At 37.9% G+C, this 20702-nt stretch overlaps 1 protein-coding gene across 1 annotated transcript in view; it reads right to left on the bottom strand.

The window, feature by feature from the left end:
- LAMA2 (laminin subunit alpha 2) overlaps window positions 1-19247 on the bottom strand; it is an 804877-nt gene extending 785630 nt beyond the window's left edge. Inside the window, 1 exon segment of the mRNA XM_044002871.1 lies at window positions 19058-19247. Within this exon segment, the coding sequence (XP_043858806.1) occupies window positions 19058-19181 (124 nt within the window). The 5' untranslated portion in view covers window positions 19182-19247.
- Window positions 19248-20702: the final 1455 nt, after the last annotated feature.

Raw genomic sequence — 20702 nt, 5'->3', positions numbered from 1 at the left:
GACAGGGAATAGAGAGCTGAACCTAGAGTTAAATAGATGTGAATTGTGAACAAACACTTACCACTGTGTAATACTGGGCAAGTCACTTAACATCTATGTGCTACACGTTCCTCTTCTACAAAATGGGCATAATAGCATCCACCTATCAAATTATTGTGAGGATAAAATGCTTGTTTATTGTTGTCGTTGTGATTATTAAGAAAAGCAATAAAGTAAAGACATATGCTAGTCAAAGGGATTTGTTACTATCATAGAAAGGGGTTAAATGATAATCCAAATTGGAGAGGGATTCACTATAAAGGTTAAAGTCCTAGAGATGGTCAAATCCTCTGGGTGATCTTATTTGTGGATGAGAGTGTTGACTGCAAGAGAGTGTTGACTGCAAGATTTGCAACAAGGTAAAACTTCCTAAATATAATTGTTATTCAATTAAGAGTATGGCTTCTCTGTATAAGAAAAGGAAAAAAGCAATCAAAATGAAGAATGCCTACTTTCCATACCATGATATGGAATTGGATGGATAAAACCAAAGGAATTCAAAGGATAATGAACTGGACCCAGAATTAAGCAAGAGAGAGAGAGCAGACAGGGCTGCCTTTAGAAAATACCAGAGTTATTTTAATGACTCCAAGTTTCTCCCTGAAATAAAGTCTGCTATTTTTAACACTAATGAGGTTATAAGGAAGCCAGTCATGAATTACTATAATACCCAAAGTATAGAAGATGAGAATCCTCCAAAGAATGAGGGAGAACCACCTTGTGCTTAAGCACAAGATTGCAACATTTTATAGAGGAGGAATTATGGAAGAGAAGTAGCATGAAGAATATCATCAGGAGAAAGAAAATGAAGAGAAAAAAATGGCAGATGACATAAAAGAATAACTACTGGACATCCTACATTCTCCATTAATATTCATACTAAGTCAAAGAAAATTAAGGAGAACCCCAGTATGGTGGGTGGCCCCCATGTGGTAAGTTTAAGGGCAAACATAGCGAAGAGGTGCACTGAATGTGCTGACATAAATAGGCTGTGTCAGTAATATTGATGCATTGAGTCAATGGAGGGGGCGGGAAATTCACATAAATGAGCTCACAAATGCACTGGAGTTCTAGAACACTGGAAACTGACCCCTGTGCAAAATGTTTGGGTCATTGGTTTTGAGGTTTTACATAGTACTAGAAATATTTCCTTCCCTCAAGGAAGCAGCCTTGTAACACTCCCCACTGAGAAAGCTTCATTACAAAACAAACACTTTCTACAGAAAAGTTGAAAAAAATTTAAACTACTGGGGGCAGCTATCAGTCAAATTCATATCTATTTATTTATATATGCAGACAGAACCAACCCTATATCATGGGGGAATTTACACAGCCAGTAGTTGGGCAGCAAGGTGGACAGGACAGAGTTTGCTTTGGTATTTGGTACTTAAAAAAAAAATGAACAAGGACTCACATGAATATATTTAGCCCATAAATCCTCCTACCAACTATCATTAAAGCTCAGTACAGATCAGTGATTTCCAAAGGCTGTGCAGATGTCTGACTGAATAATATTGGCCTTATATTTGTAATCCCATTCCCTTCTCCCTGTCCCTAGTTTAGGAATAATAGCTGAGGCCTAATAGTAAGTTATATGAAATGTCCATTGCAATCCCATAGGCAGGATCAATTTTCTTATCCATAGTTTGCCTTAGAAATCATGGCAACACTGTTCTTTAAGCAAAAAAATGGAAGCTCACCATAAGCTGCCTTCTAGGGACCTTTTATTCCTTCAAGACAGGTCCTTGAAAATTTTAACCTGATTTCACTTTTTGGGTACTTATTTCCTCTCCAAGATTGCCCTTCGGTCTTAGTTTTAACCCAACTTCACCTGTGTGAAAATATTCAGAGAAGTAGATGGATGAGGTGAGGCAAAGTGTGATTTGCCAAGGGCAAATCTTTTCCAGTCTTTTACAAGTGAAAGGTTATTTTACAGAATCTTAATATTTGGGTGGAAAAAAAGTGTGAAAAACTACAATATACACATTTCAATTGGTGACAGATTTTGGATAACTTTAATATGTAGGGGGATATTTTATTTATATAAATTAATGCAATACAAAAAAAGTATTTATTAACTGACTTCAGAAGGCCTTTTTGAGATTCTATAACTTTGGCTTGGGAGGTGAAATGAAGGACCTGAGGAGTTCTTTATAACCTCACAATACTATGAAGTTATTACTAGGAGTTTATCAGATTAACTGCCACTGTGGAGGAAGAACCTGTCTTTCATCCCTTCAGGGCTAGCTTCTCTCCCAAGGAATAGAAACGTGGCAGTAGGTGCTGTAGAAAAGAAAGCTGCCAACCATTTGATAAAGGCAAAATAACCAAGAAAAGGAGATCTCAAAGGGGTTTTGGAGTACCAAAGTGGGTTCTGTGATTTGGGAAAGGTGGAAGGGAAGAAATTCATATATACATTCAACAAGTCTTCATTTAGTTCCTGCTGGGTACAAAGCATCCTTCTGATTTCCAAGGATACCAATATTAAAAATGGAAAAGTTTCTACCCTCAAATAGCTTATATTCCATAGCCTTTTATTGGTTAGGGGGCCAATTCCTCTGCAGGCTGCACTTTTGGACATTCTCCACCACTGACGCTCACTTCAGCCCTGAAATTCAAATGTAGGAAGTGCCCTGTATCCTTGCAACCTCTCCTGCTGATTAGATAGTTCTCCTAGAACCCCCATTTAAGAAGAGCCCCCAGGGTCAGCTAGGTGGCACAGTGGATAGAGCAACAGCCCTGGAGTCAGGAGTACCTGAGTTCAAATCTGGCCTCAGACACTTAACACGTACTAGCTGTGTGACCCAGGCAAGTCACTTAACCCCAATTGCCTCTCCCCAGTACAAGCCAGCAATCCTGCCTGCTGTATTCTCTCTTAACCATATTCTCTGCATTATGATACAGAAGAGGTGGAAGTCTTTCATCCTACATTTTTAAAAGGATAAATGGCCCAATAACCTCTGCAGAGTATTGCATTCCATTGAGAGGGGACCCCTGGTATGTAAGTAGATTAAAAAGGGATCTAACCTATAATTTTAGCCATATAAGTTTGACTAATGAGAAATATAATGATTCCATTTACAATTTATTACTTCATCAATAACCATTACATCAGGGTTTCAAGGATTTTCTAGATACTGAGTTTTAAGTTCCCTCAACTATACAATTTTAATAAATTTAAATGGAAAGCACTCTGATTTGAATAAATGGCAATTAAAATACACACACACACACACACACACACACACACACACTTACTCAAACCTGACTAGGTTTTTCAGTCAAGTAAAGGCACATACATTATAAGTCTGTGCATGTGCATGCTTTCTCACAACTACATACATATGAGTACATACAACCTTGGCTGCAATCTTTCATGACATAATTAATGAATGTTTAGTGGAGAACGTACTTTAAGAAATTTTTCAAATTTTCTCTAGATAGTACAATGAATAGAGCACTGGAATTGAAGTCAGCAATAACTGAATTTAAATCTGGCCTCAGGAACTTCCTAAATGCATGATTCTAGGCCAAGTCATTTAACTTGCCTGCTTCAGTTTTCTTAATTGTAAAATGGGATTAATAAAAGCTCCTACATCCTAGGACTGTGGGGATCAAAGGAGATAAGATTTGTAAAGCACTTAGCATAGTATCTTACATATCTAAGATACTTAATAAATGTTTCCTTGCGCCTTTCGTAGAATTTGAGTTTGGGACTCAGAATATTTGTGCTTAGGCATTTTGGGTGCTATATTTGAGCATTAATTTTCAAAATCACCTATAATCTCATGCACTAGCTACTTCACTAATTTTATGAGGATCATCTATAACCAATTAGGAAGTAATCTGATTTTCTTAAACCTCTAGTGGACTTGCTTCCTTCTGTCTAGATCTGTGAATTACCCTCCCTTCTTCAGGGTCCAACTCAAATGCTACCTGCTCCATCCAGTTTTCTTTAACCCTTCTATAAAAATGAATGAAAATTCTCTCATATTCTCTCTCTCTTTCTGTCTCTCTCTCTTTCTCAATCTCTGTCTCTCTCTTTCTCTCTCTCAGGTTTTGACAGAATCTTTACCTAGTTATTTTCTTTTTACATAGAATTTCATGGTTTATTCATAAAAGGATTTCCACATATTATCTCATTTGATCTTCACAACAATCCTTTAAGGTAGGTGCTAATATTATACACATTTTATAAATTGGGGAAACTGAGTCTTAGAGAGGTTAAATGATTTCTCCAGAATATTGGATATAATAAGAGTTTTAAGTGGGATTCAAACTCAGGCCTTACTGACTCCAAGTACAATACTGGAATCATTATGCTACTTATCTTCCCCTCATTTCTGTATTAGCTCATGAGCACCTAAAAAAACAATATCTTTTCCATGTCCATCTTTGTACTCCTGTACTCCTGGTGGTTAGCATAAAGTAGGTGCTTATTGAAGGTTAAGAATTACAACTCTAGAGTTAGAAGAAAAGTTGGAGGTGATCTGTCCAATCCCCATATTTCACAGACAAAGAAACTGAGTCCCAGAGACATTGCTAACCCAGTGACACAAAAGCAGTAATTGACTTCTCAGGACCTCTGACTCAAGATTGAGTCAATTTTCTTCTTCGCCAGGTTACTATTTTCAGTCTAATAACGACAAACTTGGCTACAAGTAACTTCTTTCAAGGTGACTTAGGAAATATCAATACTTTCTTGTATCCATTTTAAAATATAATATTATCTTGCAAACACTTTCAATTTTCATATACCAAAGAAATATATATTGTGTGTATATCTACATATACACACATATATGTAGATATTTGTATATTCACAGACGTATATATGTTACTAAGGAGAGAAGGGAAGATGTAATGTGTACAAACTTTTCACCATTCCATAATTCTTCACTTCTTAGCACCAAATTATGTTCATAACAAAACCTACAGATGGTATCGTGATTATTTAAAGGTTGATTTTTAAGTGATGAGGGCAGTGAGTGCCAAAAGGGATGTTGGCCTGCTGACAGGAGCCAAAAGATAAGTAACAGGAACATATTATCCTAAATTCTAATTCTGACACCACCAGTAGACTTGCCATTTGTCCTTGAACAAGCTGCTATTCATCCTTTTTCTTTTCTATGAAGTGTCATGTGGACAAATTACTTAATAGCTATAATGGGCTAAATAATATTAAATTTAAATCACTCCAAGCCCATCTGTCTAGCCCAGTACTGATCTGGCTGGAGAAATAAGCCTTTCAGAGGCTTACAACACTGCTCAGTGGTCAACTGAGAGTTCCACATGTGAAGAAAGACTTCCAGCATTCATACAAGGTGCCTTTCCCTAAGTGCCAGACACAAAATAGCTCCTCCATTCATCATCAATCAGAATTTGCATAGATTACAGGACTATTTGAAATAGATTAGGCTTGTCCTAGAAGGCAAGAGTCATGATGATAATAGACTATTCCTCATAATATTTCTAAATTTTACATATTAGGGAGGAGAAAAAATGTCAAATGGAATAGAACTTTTAACCAAAAATTATGTAATAAGAATTTTGGTGCAGATTTATGATTTTATCAGTGTTTAGATTTATACTGATATGCTAGTAAATATTTAACAACCTGATTTCTAAGAAAAAATATGCCAAACATATTTTATATATAATCTGAATAATTAACATTTTCTCTATCACTTTCTTAAGTTCAGACAATCAACAAAACAATAACTCAAACGTTGGATATATAACTTTTTCTGATTTCTGAAGTGTAAATGCGTACATTGAAAATTCAGGGTTGGAGGTGTCTTCAGTATACCCTTGGCAGAAACTACCTAATCAGATGAGTGGCTCCTTTGTTATAGGTAGCTTTTGATGGTGGCTTAGGGCACTGCAAATTTAAGTGATTTGCTCAGGGTCCTAAAATTCCTTAGATCTAGAGCCAGGAGGGACCTTCAGAGTACATCTAATATACTCCAAACTCTTTGTTTTACAAATGAAGAAACTGAGGCTCAAAGAGTTAAGCAATTAGCCAAAGGATACACAAATAGTGTGTCTCAAAGTCTGGATATAAACCCACTTCTTCCTGACTCTAAGACTAGTTCTCTGTCTGTGGTAGTTTGCCTCTCAGCACATAAAATTATTGAAGAAAAAGGGAAACTTTTTCTTTTGTTGAACTTGTAGTCCAAATATAAGAACCATACTTGATAAAGTATCATAGGAGTCCTTTACTTTTTCAACACTTAGTTTTTAAGGCAGAAAAATATTAGAAGTACCAACTATTAAAGCAAGGAGGAACCTCAGAGATAATCTATGCCCACCCCTTTGCTTTATACTTTAGGGAAACTAAAGAAGCAGATTTGGTCAGGGTTACAAAGCTAGGAATTGATAGAGTAAATGTTCAAAAATGGATTTGTTAATATTAATTCTAGGTCTCTTTCATCCCACAATGTCAGAGATACTGTCTAGAAATTCTGAGGCTAGTTTGTTTACTTATTCAAATTATTTCATTTAAAATCACATCAGGTGATTGCTCCAACACATATACACTGAAGAGGTCAAATATAGAAAGGAAGGTGCTATATGTAGCAAAATATTCATATTAATGGTTTACCTTCCCTATGCCCAGAGCACCTAACACTGAAACACTCTCCCTCTGGGAACAGATTTCCTATCTTTGCTGACCATTTGGGTGGGAGTAGTGTCTTTTGATTGGCTGTGCAGCTAGAAAAACTGAATCTCTAGAACTGCCAGACGGGCACAATCTCTCTTTCTTTCTGTTCAGTCTTTCCTGCTGTTTCCAAAGGGTCAAGATCATAGATCACTCACTGAGTGGGTGCCATAATTTGAACCAGGGAGATAACATACCTTTCCTCTTTCTTTCCATTTAGGGCCTGTGACTTGGAGTGCTTCTGTTTCCATTATATTTGGCCTATTTTCAATTTCAGGTGCAGGAGGTAATCCCCACTGGACCCAGGAGTTCAAGTAATGGTGACACAGGAGCCAGTATACTAGGAGAGATGTTTTAGCCAGCAAGCCTATCAAGGAAGCCCTAAAAAGCCAGGGTGCCTAGGAGTCCAGCCCAATGGAGAGGGGAGGTTGGACTTGGAATTCTAATATATAGGAACTGAATGATACTATAAATTTAAACTCCTTTTCTTCCCCAAAGGGCAAAATGGCATGGTGGGGAATTAAGTCACATATGTTGGGTTAAGTCTTTATAATGATTATTATAAGTTTTGAAATAAATCTTCCTATGTGGAAGCTAATCTGACTTAGTGGCTAAATTATATCTAGGATGCCCAGGGTCTTACCCCTGCAATCAGGGGAACAATATTGGTGGGGGTCAGAACCAATGGCAGAGAGCCTAGACACTCTTAATTATACAAAAGGACCCTGTAGAATGGGTGAAATATCACATACCTGGCTTTCAGGCACTGAACTTCAAGGTAGTCAGTGTTACAGCAGCAATTTGTGCTAACAAAGAACTAGAAACAAAGTAGATATTGGAAAAATATATAAACAAATTGTGGTACAAGAATGTAATAGAATATCACTGCACCATAAGAAATAATGAATATGAAGAATTGGGGAAAATATGAGAATACTTAAATGAACTGATACAATATAAAGTAAACAGAATCAGGAAAAAATATATACAATGTGTATAATACTATAAATGGAAAATATGATAACATGAAACTGTTCCAAATGAAATAAGGAAATGGATCAAAGTGAATGAAAAACATTTATTAAACATTTACTACGTGTCACTCACTACACTCAGTGTTGGGATACAAATACTAAAGTAAAACTGTCTCCGACCCTTAAAGAGCTCACATTCTAATGGGGGAGGTCTTTCTAGAAAGGGATTGGGAGATTTGGTACCTCTGAGCCATGTGCTTTATGCCAAATCTCCCCATGAAAAGTCCAAGGATTTCTTTCATGGTTTCCCTCCCCCCACCCTTCCCTTCTGTCATGGGGTGCAGAGCACCCCAGAAGTTCTCTGGGGCACACCAAGGAATCTTCTCCTTGAGAAACTAAACCAGAGGACAGATAACGCCTAGAGAGATAAGCTGAACCAAATCAGACTGAGCTAGCTTCGGAATCCTACCCTTCATTCTGGTCTCCCTTACCCTGGGGAGATAAATTTGGGTGTGGCTGTGGCCTTTGTGTTCTGAAGAGGGATCCATAGCCACCCATCACCCAATTCCTCTAGTCACTACCAGTGGGGGATGGTCCTCCACTCCTCACCCAATTCCCCCAGCTACCACCAGTGGGGGATGGTCCTCTCTCACTAAAGGAACTTTTCATGAGCAGATGGTCCACCCCCATCAGTCCTCTATAAAAGTACCTTCCAGTCTCCTGTTCGAGGAGATTTGGTACCTCTGAGCCATGTGCTTTATGCCAAATCTCCCCATGAAAAGTCTAAGGATTTCTTTCATGGTTTCCCTCCCCCCACCCTTCCCTTCCCTTGGCCCTAAATAAACTATCACCTTATTCTAACTAAAAAAAAAAAAAAAAAAAGGGATTGGTTGTCAGGCAGGGAAGTTTTGGTTTCACATGTCCCAGAGATGGTAGGTGAAGTTGACTGATATGCCCTTTCCAATGTCAATGGCAATATGGATTTGATAACAGTTTCCAGAACCAGAAATGAAAAATGTGCCATGATGACTGCAAAAAGATGACCAAAGAAGAATATGAAGCACAGGAAGGGAAGGGTTTGATATTATGGGTTTTGTTTGGTTTTTGTTGTGTTTTTTGAGTTTGTTTTTTAACAAATATCTTGGGGGCACCTAGGTGGCATAGAGTGGATAGAATGCTGGCCCTGGATTCAGGAGGAACTGAGTTCAAGTCCTGCATCAGACACTTGACACTTACTAGCTATGTGACCGTGGTCAAGTCAATTAACCCTCAGTGCCCCAGCAAACAAAAAACAAAAAAAAAACCAAGTATCTCATTTTATCTTCACAACTTTGTGAGATAGGTGCTATTATTATCCTTCTCTTACAATTGAGAAAACTGATGCAAACAGAGATTAAATTATTTGCCCATGGTCTCAGAGCTAGTAAGTAGCCAAGTTCACATTTGAACTCATGTCTTTCTGATTCCAGGCCTTGTACTCCATGTACTAAGCCACCAGTTGTCTCAGCATAAATGGTGTTGTCTAGATATAATGGACCAATGAGCCATGTAAAGTATGCAATCACATACTCACCAAACAAGACACTATGAATCTCAAACTCAGAGTTCCAAAAATTATTTGGTCATAGTCTCTGGTGGTCCAGTGGTAGAAAGGGCATAGCAACAGAGAATGGAAAAATATACTGCAGAAGTTGTAAGTGATGTATTTATTGAGGTGAAAGGCTATAATATAATATAATATAATATAATATAATATAATATAATATAATATAATATAATATAATATAATATAATATAATATAATATAATATAATCCATAAGGGGGCAGCTAGGTGGTGCAGTGGATAAAGCACTGGCCCTACATTCAGGAAGACCTGAGTCTGGCCTCAGACACTTGACACTTGCTAGCTGTGTGATCCTGGGCAAGTCCCTTAACCCTCGTTGCCCTGGAAAAAAAATTTTTTTTAAATAATCCATAAGCTGTTACTGTGCTAGGCACTTTGCTAAGCACTGGGGATACAAAGAAAGACAAACCAAGCTTGGCCCCAAAGAAGAGATTTTTAAAATCAGTCTCTGGATAGAGCACTGGCCCTGGAGTCAGGAGGACCTGAGTTCAAATCTGGCCTCAGACGCTTGACATTTACTAGCTATGTGACCCTGGGCAAGTCACTTAACCCCAATTGCCTCACCAAAACAAAAATGCTTTTATGAATTACTTTGCAGAAGTGTTGTGAGGTTTGAATGAGATAAAATGAATAATATGCATAAAAAATCAATCTCCTTTGCTTTGCACAAGTGAAGGACTATGGATACAAAATTCTACATTTATTTTCTGACTCAGTTGATATGTTCATTGTGCAGAATGGCTTTTCTCTCTCTCTCTCTCTCAATTCTTTGTTTTAAAAGACAGCTCTCTGGGTAGGGAATGTGGGAGATATCTGTACAGAAATGAAAGTAAAGCAAAAACAAAATACATCACTAATATTTTTTTAAATAAAAAATAAATTCTCATAAACAATTAATTCTCAGGAAAAAATAAATCATCCCTTACCTTCCTCCAACACAGAGACAGAGAGACAGTGAGATGCAGAGACAGAAAAGACAGAGATAAACAGAGACAGAGAGAGATGGTGAGGTGGGGGGAAGAATATTTGATTCTGAAAGACAGAGTTGTCAGGTCAGAAATTTAGTGCTTTAGGTTTGGAGATAAGGCATGAGTTTGGACTCTGCCACAGTTTGTTGGTATGGAGTCAGGAAATTTACTGGTACCTGTCTTGAATCAGTGCTCTGGGGATGATTTGGCAATAATTTGTCATAAAGTCTTTTCTGAGCTTAAGAAATGTGGACTAACCTGGTAAAAGGATCTGCCACAATTACTTTATTTCATAGGTAAAAGAGCCTACCAGACAAAGCACTTCATTCAAAAGTCTACAGCTAGAGGCAAGTGATTTCTCCTTTGCCATTTGCTATACCACTGAAGGGACAACACACCCTTCCATAGTCCAGATTATGGGGCACTACTAGGGAGAGAAATGGGTCCAGATAGATAAGATCCTCTTTTTCCTTTTTCCCTAGGAAAATACTGATAGACAATTCTTGCCCTACTGAGACATAAATTCTCTGTCCCATGTGTGACAACAGAACACAATGTATAAGAATTTAGTCAAGCACTTCCAAACCCTATGAGTTGGGGAATTCTGAACATCCTATCTAAATCATTCTTATTAAAACTTTAAATACCTTTTTCTTCTTCCTGCCATCTTGGTAGACTTATGGGACTATCTATAATATTTTGGAAACCATTAAATAAACGATAGATAACAACCATAAATAACTACCCCAGAGGTAGATGAAGGTGATCCTGCTTCTCCAGTAACTCAGATAAAAAAAGAAGCATGAAAGAATGGGCAAAGCTCATGTAATTGTTTCAGAATCCCTAAGAACTCGTCATCTATTCAGTCCGTGCCTTTGCATGGAACTAAAAGAGAGGAAATATTGAGGGAGTAGGAAAGCCTAACAATCTATATATTCTGGAATGTGAACTCATAATGTATAATATAACTCTTGAGAGAACAGAAGTTCTTTCTTCTGTCTGTGTCCTATTTAATTTTTTTTTCCTTCTGGAATCCTACCATATCCAAGACAATACAAGCCAGTAATGTACAATGTTCTTGTTCTCAGCCAAATCTGCTATTTCCTGTCCGTGAAGCATTGTGCAAAACTACTTGATCAGTGTTCGGTCAACACGCCAACAAGTAACATATGTACCAAGAAAACAAAACATAAAATTAACTCCAGGTTTATGACCACAATAAATCCCTGAGAAACTTCTGATGTAAAATTACAAACTGTTCTCATGTTTGGTGGGACATGATGTTTTATAACTTTGCAGTGGAAGAAGGTGATGTTGAAATTACAGGAATTTTTTCAAATATATTTGCCAAAAATGTGGGAGAAGGGTTCCTTTTGTTGTTGTTGAATCATTTCAGTTATGTCCAACTCTCTGTGACCCCATTTGGGGTTTTCTTGGCAAGGATACTGAAATGGTTCACCATGTCCTTTTCCAGCTCATTTTACAGATGAGGAATTGAGGCAAACATGGTTAAATGACTTGCCCAGGGTCACACAACTAGTGTCTAAGATCAAATTTGAACTCAGGTCCTCATGACTCCTGGCCCAGTACTCTATCCATTGTACCACCTAGGTGCTCTGAGGAAGGTTCCAGAATGCATTTTTTAAAAATCTCAGAATGCTGCTAAAAGCATCCTGCAAAAACCCACTCAATGTTATTAATTCTTTCACAATCAAACAATAAGACAATGGGATCTTATATTCTCTAAATTTTTCAGTCATTTGTGAAATGGTAGAAATCTGGCCCATTGTTAATATAGTTTGCAAGAGCCTGAGTTTGTCCCAGGTAAGGCCCTTACTGAGGATGCCTTCAATTTATTGATTGATAATCTTCAAAAATATCTGGTATAGATGATAGAGTAGACATATAGCTCACAATGGTTTTATTCTTGGTCACTTTTTAAAGACTCAATAATGTCAGATTTTCCCCACACACATCTTGGATGACTTTTCATCTTTTAAATACCTTATAAATCAATCCCTTTACACTTTCACAGTTGTATCATCTCTAGGAAGCCTCTCTCTATATATATAATTAATCCACACGAGTTCCTTTTCCTGTCCTTAGTCCCTTAAATGCCACTAATATTCCTCTTTAAGAATGTATTAGAGTTCACATATAATGGGTCCACTATCTTCAATGTACAAAAGTTTGTTGAAATCATTTTCACGAATCTTTTCCATTTTTCTCCTGTATGTATCCTTGAAAGCCCTTTGGAAGACTTTGTTTAGTTGAAGATCATCAAACTTAAAAAAAAAACCTTCCACTATTCTGTCTGCTTAATGAAATAGTGTTCATGAACATCTATCATCTTCTTAAGTTTTAAAAGATGAGTTTATATTGCAATCTGGTATTGCCTTTATAAGCTATCTCTCTCTATTCAACAATTTAATCAAACGTTTATTATTGACTAAAGTGCTTTCTGGGATTTTTTGTTCTCCCTGCTATAGCAAGGATGACCTTCTGGATGAAACCATTGTGTCTTGTGCTAATGTCATTTCTGTTGTCCATTTCCCATTTTAAGGTTTTCAATAGCTTGTATAAATAATTTTGGGTTAATTATTACAAAGTATACTTCATAAAGTGACATAGAATGTCTTTTCTTCTACATGAAAATCCCTTGATAAATTGTTATTGATTGAAGGGGGCAAGGAGAAGGGAATAAGCACTTACTCTGAGCTAGACACTGTACTAAACATTCCACAAATATTCTCTCATTTGTTCCTCATAACAGCCCTTTGAGGTAAATGTTATTATTACCTCTACCTTATAGTTGAGAACACTGAGGAGGACAGAGGTCAACTTAATTTTCTAGGGTCACACATTTAGGAAGTATCTGGGGCTGCATTTGGGTTCAAGCCTTCTTGACTCCAGGTCTAGTGCTTTAGCCATTGTACCACTGACTGATTGATGATAATCCTTCAAATATTTTTAAGCTATCATTTGCTATCTCCACATAAATATTTCCAGTTCCTCTATTATTCATATGACATGTTTCTATGCCCATTACCATCCTCAATGTCCCATAGATTCCAACCCATTCCCCTTTCCTTTGTCATTGCTGCTCTTAAAATATGATATTTGGAAATCAAGAGAGCTTATAAAAACTATTCTCTTCCTCATTTCTGGACCCTATATTTCTAATGACAGACGGTGTAATGTAGTAACTCAATGACTGGTCCAAGAGATAAAAAAAAAACTAGATTTAAGTCATATTTCTGAAACATAGGGATTCACTGACAAATGACAGATCATTTAACTTCTTGATGCTTTAATGTTTCTAGAACTATAAATTGTAGAACAATTACCAATCTACTTTGTTAGAGGGAGTTTCCTAAAATTCCTGAACAAGAGTTCCTTATATCAAGTAACTGGACAAAACAAACAACCAAACATTCTATCAATGTGTCCTGAGATTGCATTAGTCTTTTTGGCAGTCACATAACATTATTAGCTTTTGGTTCATATGAGGATTCCAATCCACTGAAAAATCTCAGTTCTTTTTGCTTTAATTACAGTTAAGTCAGGTCTCCTGTCTCTGCCCTATTGCCCTAGGTTTTCTAAATGTAAATGCCAGCTTTACCTTTATTCCTATTAGAGTTTATCTTGTTGATTTCTGCCAATCACTCTAGCCTATAAAATTTTGAAATCTTGATTTAAACATCTCATCACTTAGCTATCTTCCCTAGTGATGGGGCATCCATATTTTTGCCTTCAAAAATCTTCATCCAAAACATTGGTTGAAACTTGAACAAAGTGTAATAGACAGACAAGTAGAGAGCTCTAGGGTACACCATTACATCCTTTCTCCCAGGATAATTTTTGGGGGGAAGAGGGAAAATGGGTTCAAAGTAGACAAAAATCCACTGATTTTTCTATATTGTCACAAGATAATGAGATATTTCTGTCAGCTGTGTAACTAAAATAAAAACAAAGTTTTTGTAATTCCCCTGACTTACCAATCTAACAACCCTAACCTAGGTAGGTTTGTTTTCCATGTACACCTCGAAGGTCCTGTCCAGCAATGAAATTTAAGAATCTGTATCTCTAGCATGTTCTTAGTTAATCTAAGTTGTTCACTATATAATAAATTGCTTTATAAAAATAGGATGAATTTTGAAGTAGTAACTACAGTAAAGGAAATAAAGAAACCCATAAACTAGTGACATGAATTACTTGAGTGAAAATAAAGTGCGTTTTAAAGTCACTACAGAGGCTCTGTCATTTAGTCAATAAATATTTATAAAGCCTTTACCATGTGCCAAACATTGTGCTACATGCTGGGGACACAGAGAAAGGGAAAAACAAATACATAATTCTTGCCCTCAAGGAGCTCACATTCTAATGGGGGAGACAACATGCAAGTAACTATGCACATATGAAATATATACATTCTGTGTGTGTATATATATATATAGATATATAGATACATATATAGAGAAAGAGAGAGAGAAGAGAGAGAGATAGAGAGAGAGAGAGAGAGAGAGAGAGAGAGAGAGAGAGAGAGAGAGAGAGAAGAAAGTACTAGTACTGGGAATGGGGTGATTGCAAAATATCTTTTGGAAGAGGTGGGATTTTACCTGAGTCTTGAAAGAGGCCATGGAATCTAGGAAGCAGAGGATATAAGGGAGAACATTCCAGGTATGGGACACAGCCAATGAAATGTGTAGAGTTCATAGAAAAAAAGTCATAGGTGAGGAATTAGCAAGTAGGCTTGTGTAACTAGATTGTAAATTAAAAAGCTGTAAGTTAAGTATAAAAAGTAGAAAGAGGTCAGGTTGTGAAGGACTTTAATTGTCAAAAAGAGTATTGTATATTTGATCCAGGATGTACTAGAGAGAGATTGGAATTTATTGATTAGGAAAGATGGCATGATCAGACCTACACTTTAAGAGATTTTTTTAGTTAGATGGCTATAGTCCTAGAACCTGCCTAGAAGGAAGTAAGAGGAAGGAACTCCAAGCAGTATAGTACAGTGAAGTGACTCTGGAGTCACACTACCTTGGTTCAAATCCCATCCCTGCTGCTGGCTACTTGTAAGACCTTGGCCAAGTTACTTAAATTTTCTGGGCCTTTTTCTTCACCTGTAAAATAAGAGGTTAGATTAAATTGCTTTTTCATGCCCTTTCTAACTTTTGGTCTATGATTCTATATTCCTTTGAACTCTGTTGAATTAAAACAAAATTCTCCAAGTCAGTTTCCATTAATTTAATACCATAACAACTCTAAGGATAGAAATATAGTCTAAGATGTATAGCACCTAAGCTAGATAGAGCACCTAAAGGTGTACAAAGTTTATTCTTCTATAAAATATAAAGGTGGGGGCTGCCATCAATTGATTAAAGAAAACCCATAAGTCCAACTCCTTAAAGTCATAAAATGCTATGCTCTGACACATTTATCAGGTGAAAACATATTTTGATTGTTCACTAGATGTGAGCAAAGCACAGGCACCTCTCTAGGTGTGAGAGAAAGTCTGGATTGGACAAGGAATTTTATTATGCCTTCTGGAGCTTTTATATTATTATTTTTTTTTTTGGTGTGGCAATGAGGCTTAAATTACTTGCCCAGGGTCACACACCCAGTAAGTGTCAAATGTCTGGGGTGAGTTTTGAACTCAGATCCTCCTGAATCCAGGGCCGGTGCTTTATCCACTGTGCCACCGAGGTGCCCCCTGGGCCTTTTTTTATATAAGGGCTAGTCCAGAACACGAGAGATTCAGGTGAATGTTTAGCTAGGAGAAAGTGTTCCTGCCTGAAAACACTTGGGGTTTGGTGGAAGAGAGTACCAAAACTTCTCCCCCTTGTAAACTCTGAAGTAGACAAATTTGATATTCTAGCAGTCACTGTGACAGATGATGGGGTATAGTATAGCTTCATCAGGAGGAGGAAGTCAAGATCAGACTGGATACAGATCTAAGGTTCTACCAAGAGCCCAGCAGAAAAGCTACACAATACCCAAAGGAGAACATCTTGAAGATTCCAGCCAAAGGAATTCTAGAAGCTATTCTCTCAAATCTTGGGCCCATTTTCCCCTGGACTTTATGTACTTGCAGGAGGATATGTCACGGACTTAGAGATGGGATGTTCTGTATAAAGTATAACACCATAGTGAGTTTCCCTTTCTAAAAGCTAATTAAGGATAGCTGAATAATTATTATTAACTGATAAACAAGGAAGGAACCATGGAGTAAGCCCATGATGGAGTCTTATGAGCTATATAACTAAAGAAAAGACACACCCTAATGCCTCAGAGTTAACCCTAAATCTTAGAGGACTCTTTTTTAACTACACTCTCTACTCAACAGAGGCCCAATTGGTTAGTGCGAATATAAGTTGGGATAGTTGTTTCAGAGAATGTTTTATGCTTCATAAAACTCTTGTGAGTCAGGTAGTACAAGTATTATTAATTTCAATTTAACTGATGTAGGGCTCAGACTCTTGCCTACAGTCACATAGCTAATATGTAGAGAGACTGGGACTCAAAACCAGGTTTTCTTTCTCCAAGTCTTGTTCCATTTACACTACACAATCTTGGCTGACATGAGGAGATGTAGAACAGAGCTCCTTCTTGAAGAAAGTAGAGAACAAATTCAAATAAAGGAATTGGTAAAACCAAGGACTAACTTCTTTCAAAGTAATATTCTACACTCCTCTGCAGGAAGCTCCAAAGCTTTTTAGACTATAACTTTCACTGAAAGATCACCTTGCACTCCCAAAACAAAATAAAAGAAACCTTGACACACCCAGAAAAAGGAAATCTGCTACAAGCATTCTTTTTCTGGAAATTAATTCAACAGTTGGAAATGAAATTACACACGTGATTATACAGAAAGTTTTAAAACTCAATATCTAACTGACTTGAAGGCTTACCTCTAAGCTCAATTCCAAATGTGTTCAAATGACCCGAATGGGATTTTTTTTCCCTACATGTTGTTTTACATAAAATGTATCAAAATGTTCAAGAGATTTCTCAACAACTACCCCCATTTCAAATACTGAATCAAATTCTTAAGAACCCCTTTGATAGATGCTCACTGTCCTTAGTGAAAAGCAGAATCCTTTTCTGTTCCCATCCAAATTAACTCAAGGAATTGTCTCTTTAGTCCTTCACACTTTCAACGACCACAACAGTATTAAAATTTTATTAAGATATGTAGCTAACTCTCAGAGAACTACAAGATGTTAAAATGATCATCTGGGAGCCCAGCTGCTAAATGTGTTCTTGTAACCACTGTAAACTGTAGGCTTAACTCAGTGCCAACTTCAATCTTTCTCCAAAGATAAATAAGGTCCAAAATGTCATACAGTGAGATCAGGGGCAATGTTATTCAAGGAATTTCAGGCAACGGATTATTATTATAGCACAAAGTTCAGGGTGTCTCCTGACAACTTTTTTTTTAATGGTACAGCTATAAATGTTAAGATATAACAGAAGTTTGCAAGAGTACAAGGACAAATCTTTGCATCAGAAAAGGAAAGGAAAACCCCTCATGTAAGTTTTATGACATCAGCAGGTTAACATTGATCAAACCCTCTCAAAAGCCTCTCATCTTGATCTTGTTAGTGTGAGGGTAACTTTCCCCAGGTCACAAAAAGAAACGAAGGAATTTCAGAGTTTTTATTGTGTGTATTTTAAGTATTTTATCCTTTAATTTTGTTTTACAACATGCAAAGTAACTTTTTGGAAGCATTATTGTTCCTCAATTATATTTTTAAATACTGAAGATAACATTGATTTATGAATCATGGCAATTTCAAACAAATAAACAAAATCAAGGGAACAAAGACCTCTTCACAGAGGCTCAAAAAACTTCAAAAAATATCGTAGTACAATACTCCCAACACCAGCTCTTAAATTTTCTGCCTTATATTTAATTGTCATTGTTTTCCAAACTCCTCTGAAGTTATATTTCTGGTCCCTGTGAACTTTGCTCAAATATGCATTTCATAAAAGGCAGTTCTCCTCATTTAGCAAAAGACAATAGGAATGTCACTATAAAAATAAGACGGGGTGGGGTGAATAGGGAGGTTGTAAATGAAGACTAGGGTGTGGAAGGAAGTATTGTTTCCAAAAAAATAAATAAATAAAAAGCTCTCCAAAATCATTTTGTAGAGTGAATTAAAAGCAACCAGGCAAATAGGAATTCAATTCATAACTCTACAACTCCAATCCAAAAGTTTGTCAGTTTTAGACTACATTAGAAATGAAGCCCTTTCAAATGGAAAGGAAGTCTCAATTGCTCCCCCGAAGTTCCTTGGAAAGATCGCAAGAGTTTGAAACCTTTCTCTACAGGGCATCTTACTGCCTTGCAAAACCTTTTTGAACTTGGAGAAGTTTCCGCCTGTATCATGTTTGTTGAGATCAGCTTTTTGGTTGTATGGGACTATTGGGATCCCTTTGAGCCTTGCCTGGACACTCAAAAGTACCGTATTTTCATGAAGGGAGAGGAAGAACCCCAACTACTTCCCAGTAATATGAGAGAAGCAAACACGTTAGGAACGTCTCTTTCCCCACTCACACAGTCCAGGTCTGGATCCCTGAAAAACTTCCTCCCTATTGGAAAAGTTTCTCACTATCCTTCCCTAAAGACACTATCCCCTCCTCACCACTCCCCGCTTTTCTCAGAAGACTGGTGGTGAGCTGGTGGTGGGGTGGGGTGGGGAGGGTAGGAGAGTCGGGGTGGGGTGGCCATCTGGGGTGGTGTGTTAGGAAAAGATGGTAATGACTGAACCCCTGCCTTAACTGTACCTCTTTGCTGATGAGCCTGCTGCAGATGGGATGGGGCCAGCCGCTGCTGGGCTCTGATGTTCTCAGGACTCCCTAGTCCCATGAACAGCAGGAAGAGAAAGTGCCAGGCATGCCCCGGCATCATGCCTCGCCTCGATCTGCTGCTGCTCCACCACTGTCCCTCTTCGCTGGGTCTGTTCAGAGACTGAGCCTCGGGAGTCTGTCTGGAGAGAAGCGGAGAGCAGAGGAGACCCTGCTGACTGGTTTGGGACAGGATGACTGGGGGGCGGGGGATGAGAGCGTGCGTGCAGTCTGGGGCCCTCCCCTTCCCTGCCTCTCTGCCCCACAAATGGACAAGGGTAGAAACTGCATTTGTCCTCCCTCTAAATAGAGACCCTAACCAGCTTTCGCTCTGCCTTTTCTGGCGTGATACTTGGAGTGGTCTGTGAGCCACACTTTCTTGGCTAATGTAATGGACCATTCTCACCCTTGCTTCCTTGGAGAAAGAGGACAGGCACTGAAAGAAAACGGGGTCAAATTCCCACAGTCTGGGAAGTCCTGAGCAAAACTAAGCGGCATGGGTCTCTGTTGGGGTCAGAGATAGAGCCAAGCTTTGTTCTGAGGCTTAAGCTCTCCACTTAGTGACTCCTGGCCCAAGATTCTTAGGCAAGTCACTTAACTTTGTGCCTCAGTTTCTTTGCTGGCAAAATGAGGAGCTGGACTAGAGTAAAGTACTACTCAATTAACAAGCATTTAGTAAGTGCCACAGTTGATAGGGTGGAGGCAGGAAGAATTCGTCCTGATTTCAAATCCAGCATCAAACACTTAATAGCTGTGTGATCCTGGTCACTTCACTTAACCATGTTTACCACAGTAAAATGAGCTGGAGAAGGAAATGACAAACCACTCCAGTATCTTTGCCTTGAATGAGGTGAAGACTGAAACAACAACAATAAACAATGCATCGGGTACTTTTCTAGGTATTAGGGGTACAAAGACAGAAGCAAAAACAGTTTCTACCCTTAACAAACTTATTTTCTATGGGGGAACAAAAGGTGTGCATATAAGATACAACATAAAGTAAAAACGAGGTATGGAACTGTAGGCAAATCAGGAAAGCCTTCATCTAGGAGGTAATGTTGGAGCTGAGCTTTCAAGGAGGTTAGGAGCCCTAAGAGATAGAAGTGAAAAGGAAGGTGCATTGTAGGAGGGTTTTTCTACCTCCAAATACTAATTGGTGGTGTGTTAGAGATAGGACTAAATTAGGCCAGGAAAGTTGAGGAATTGAGATTAGATAGACAGATCCCCAGCCAAGAGATGTCTCTGGGCTATCTAGCAAGTCCATATCTGAAAGAGAACTTGAGGACTAGCTTGGTAACCCTCTACTATACTAGGCAACTGATTAGAAGGAACCAATCCTTGCTGACAATACTCCCCACTGACCTCCTAACTACCTCCTCATTCTGAGAACATGACAGATAAGCTCTCTCCACTACCTCTAATTCTTTTCACTCTAATACTATTTTTTCCTATCTCGGTCGCTTTCATTCTTTGTCATTTCCCTCACACACTTGACTCTTCAATATGTGCCTCTGTTACATTTTTACATGGAAGGAAGGCACTTTTTTCTTTCCCAGGTAATGCAATAGAAGTAAAGGATGGACCT

The sequence above is a fragment of the Dromiciops gliroides genome, chromosome 4 (genome assembly GCF_019393635.1).
Source record: "Dromiciops gliroides isolate mDroGli1 chromosome 4, mDroGli1.pri, whole genome shotgun sequence".
Lineage (NCBI taxonomy): Eukaryota > Metazoa > Chordata > Mammalia > Microbiotheria > Microbiotheriidae > Dromiciops > Dromiciops gliroides.
Note: the sequence above shows the minus strand (reverse complement) of the source record. Positions and strands in the feature narration are given on the sequence as shown.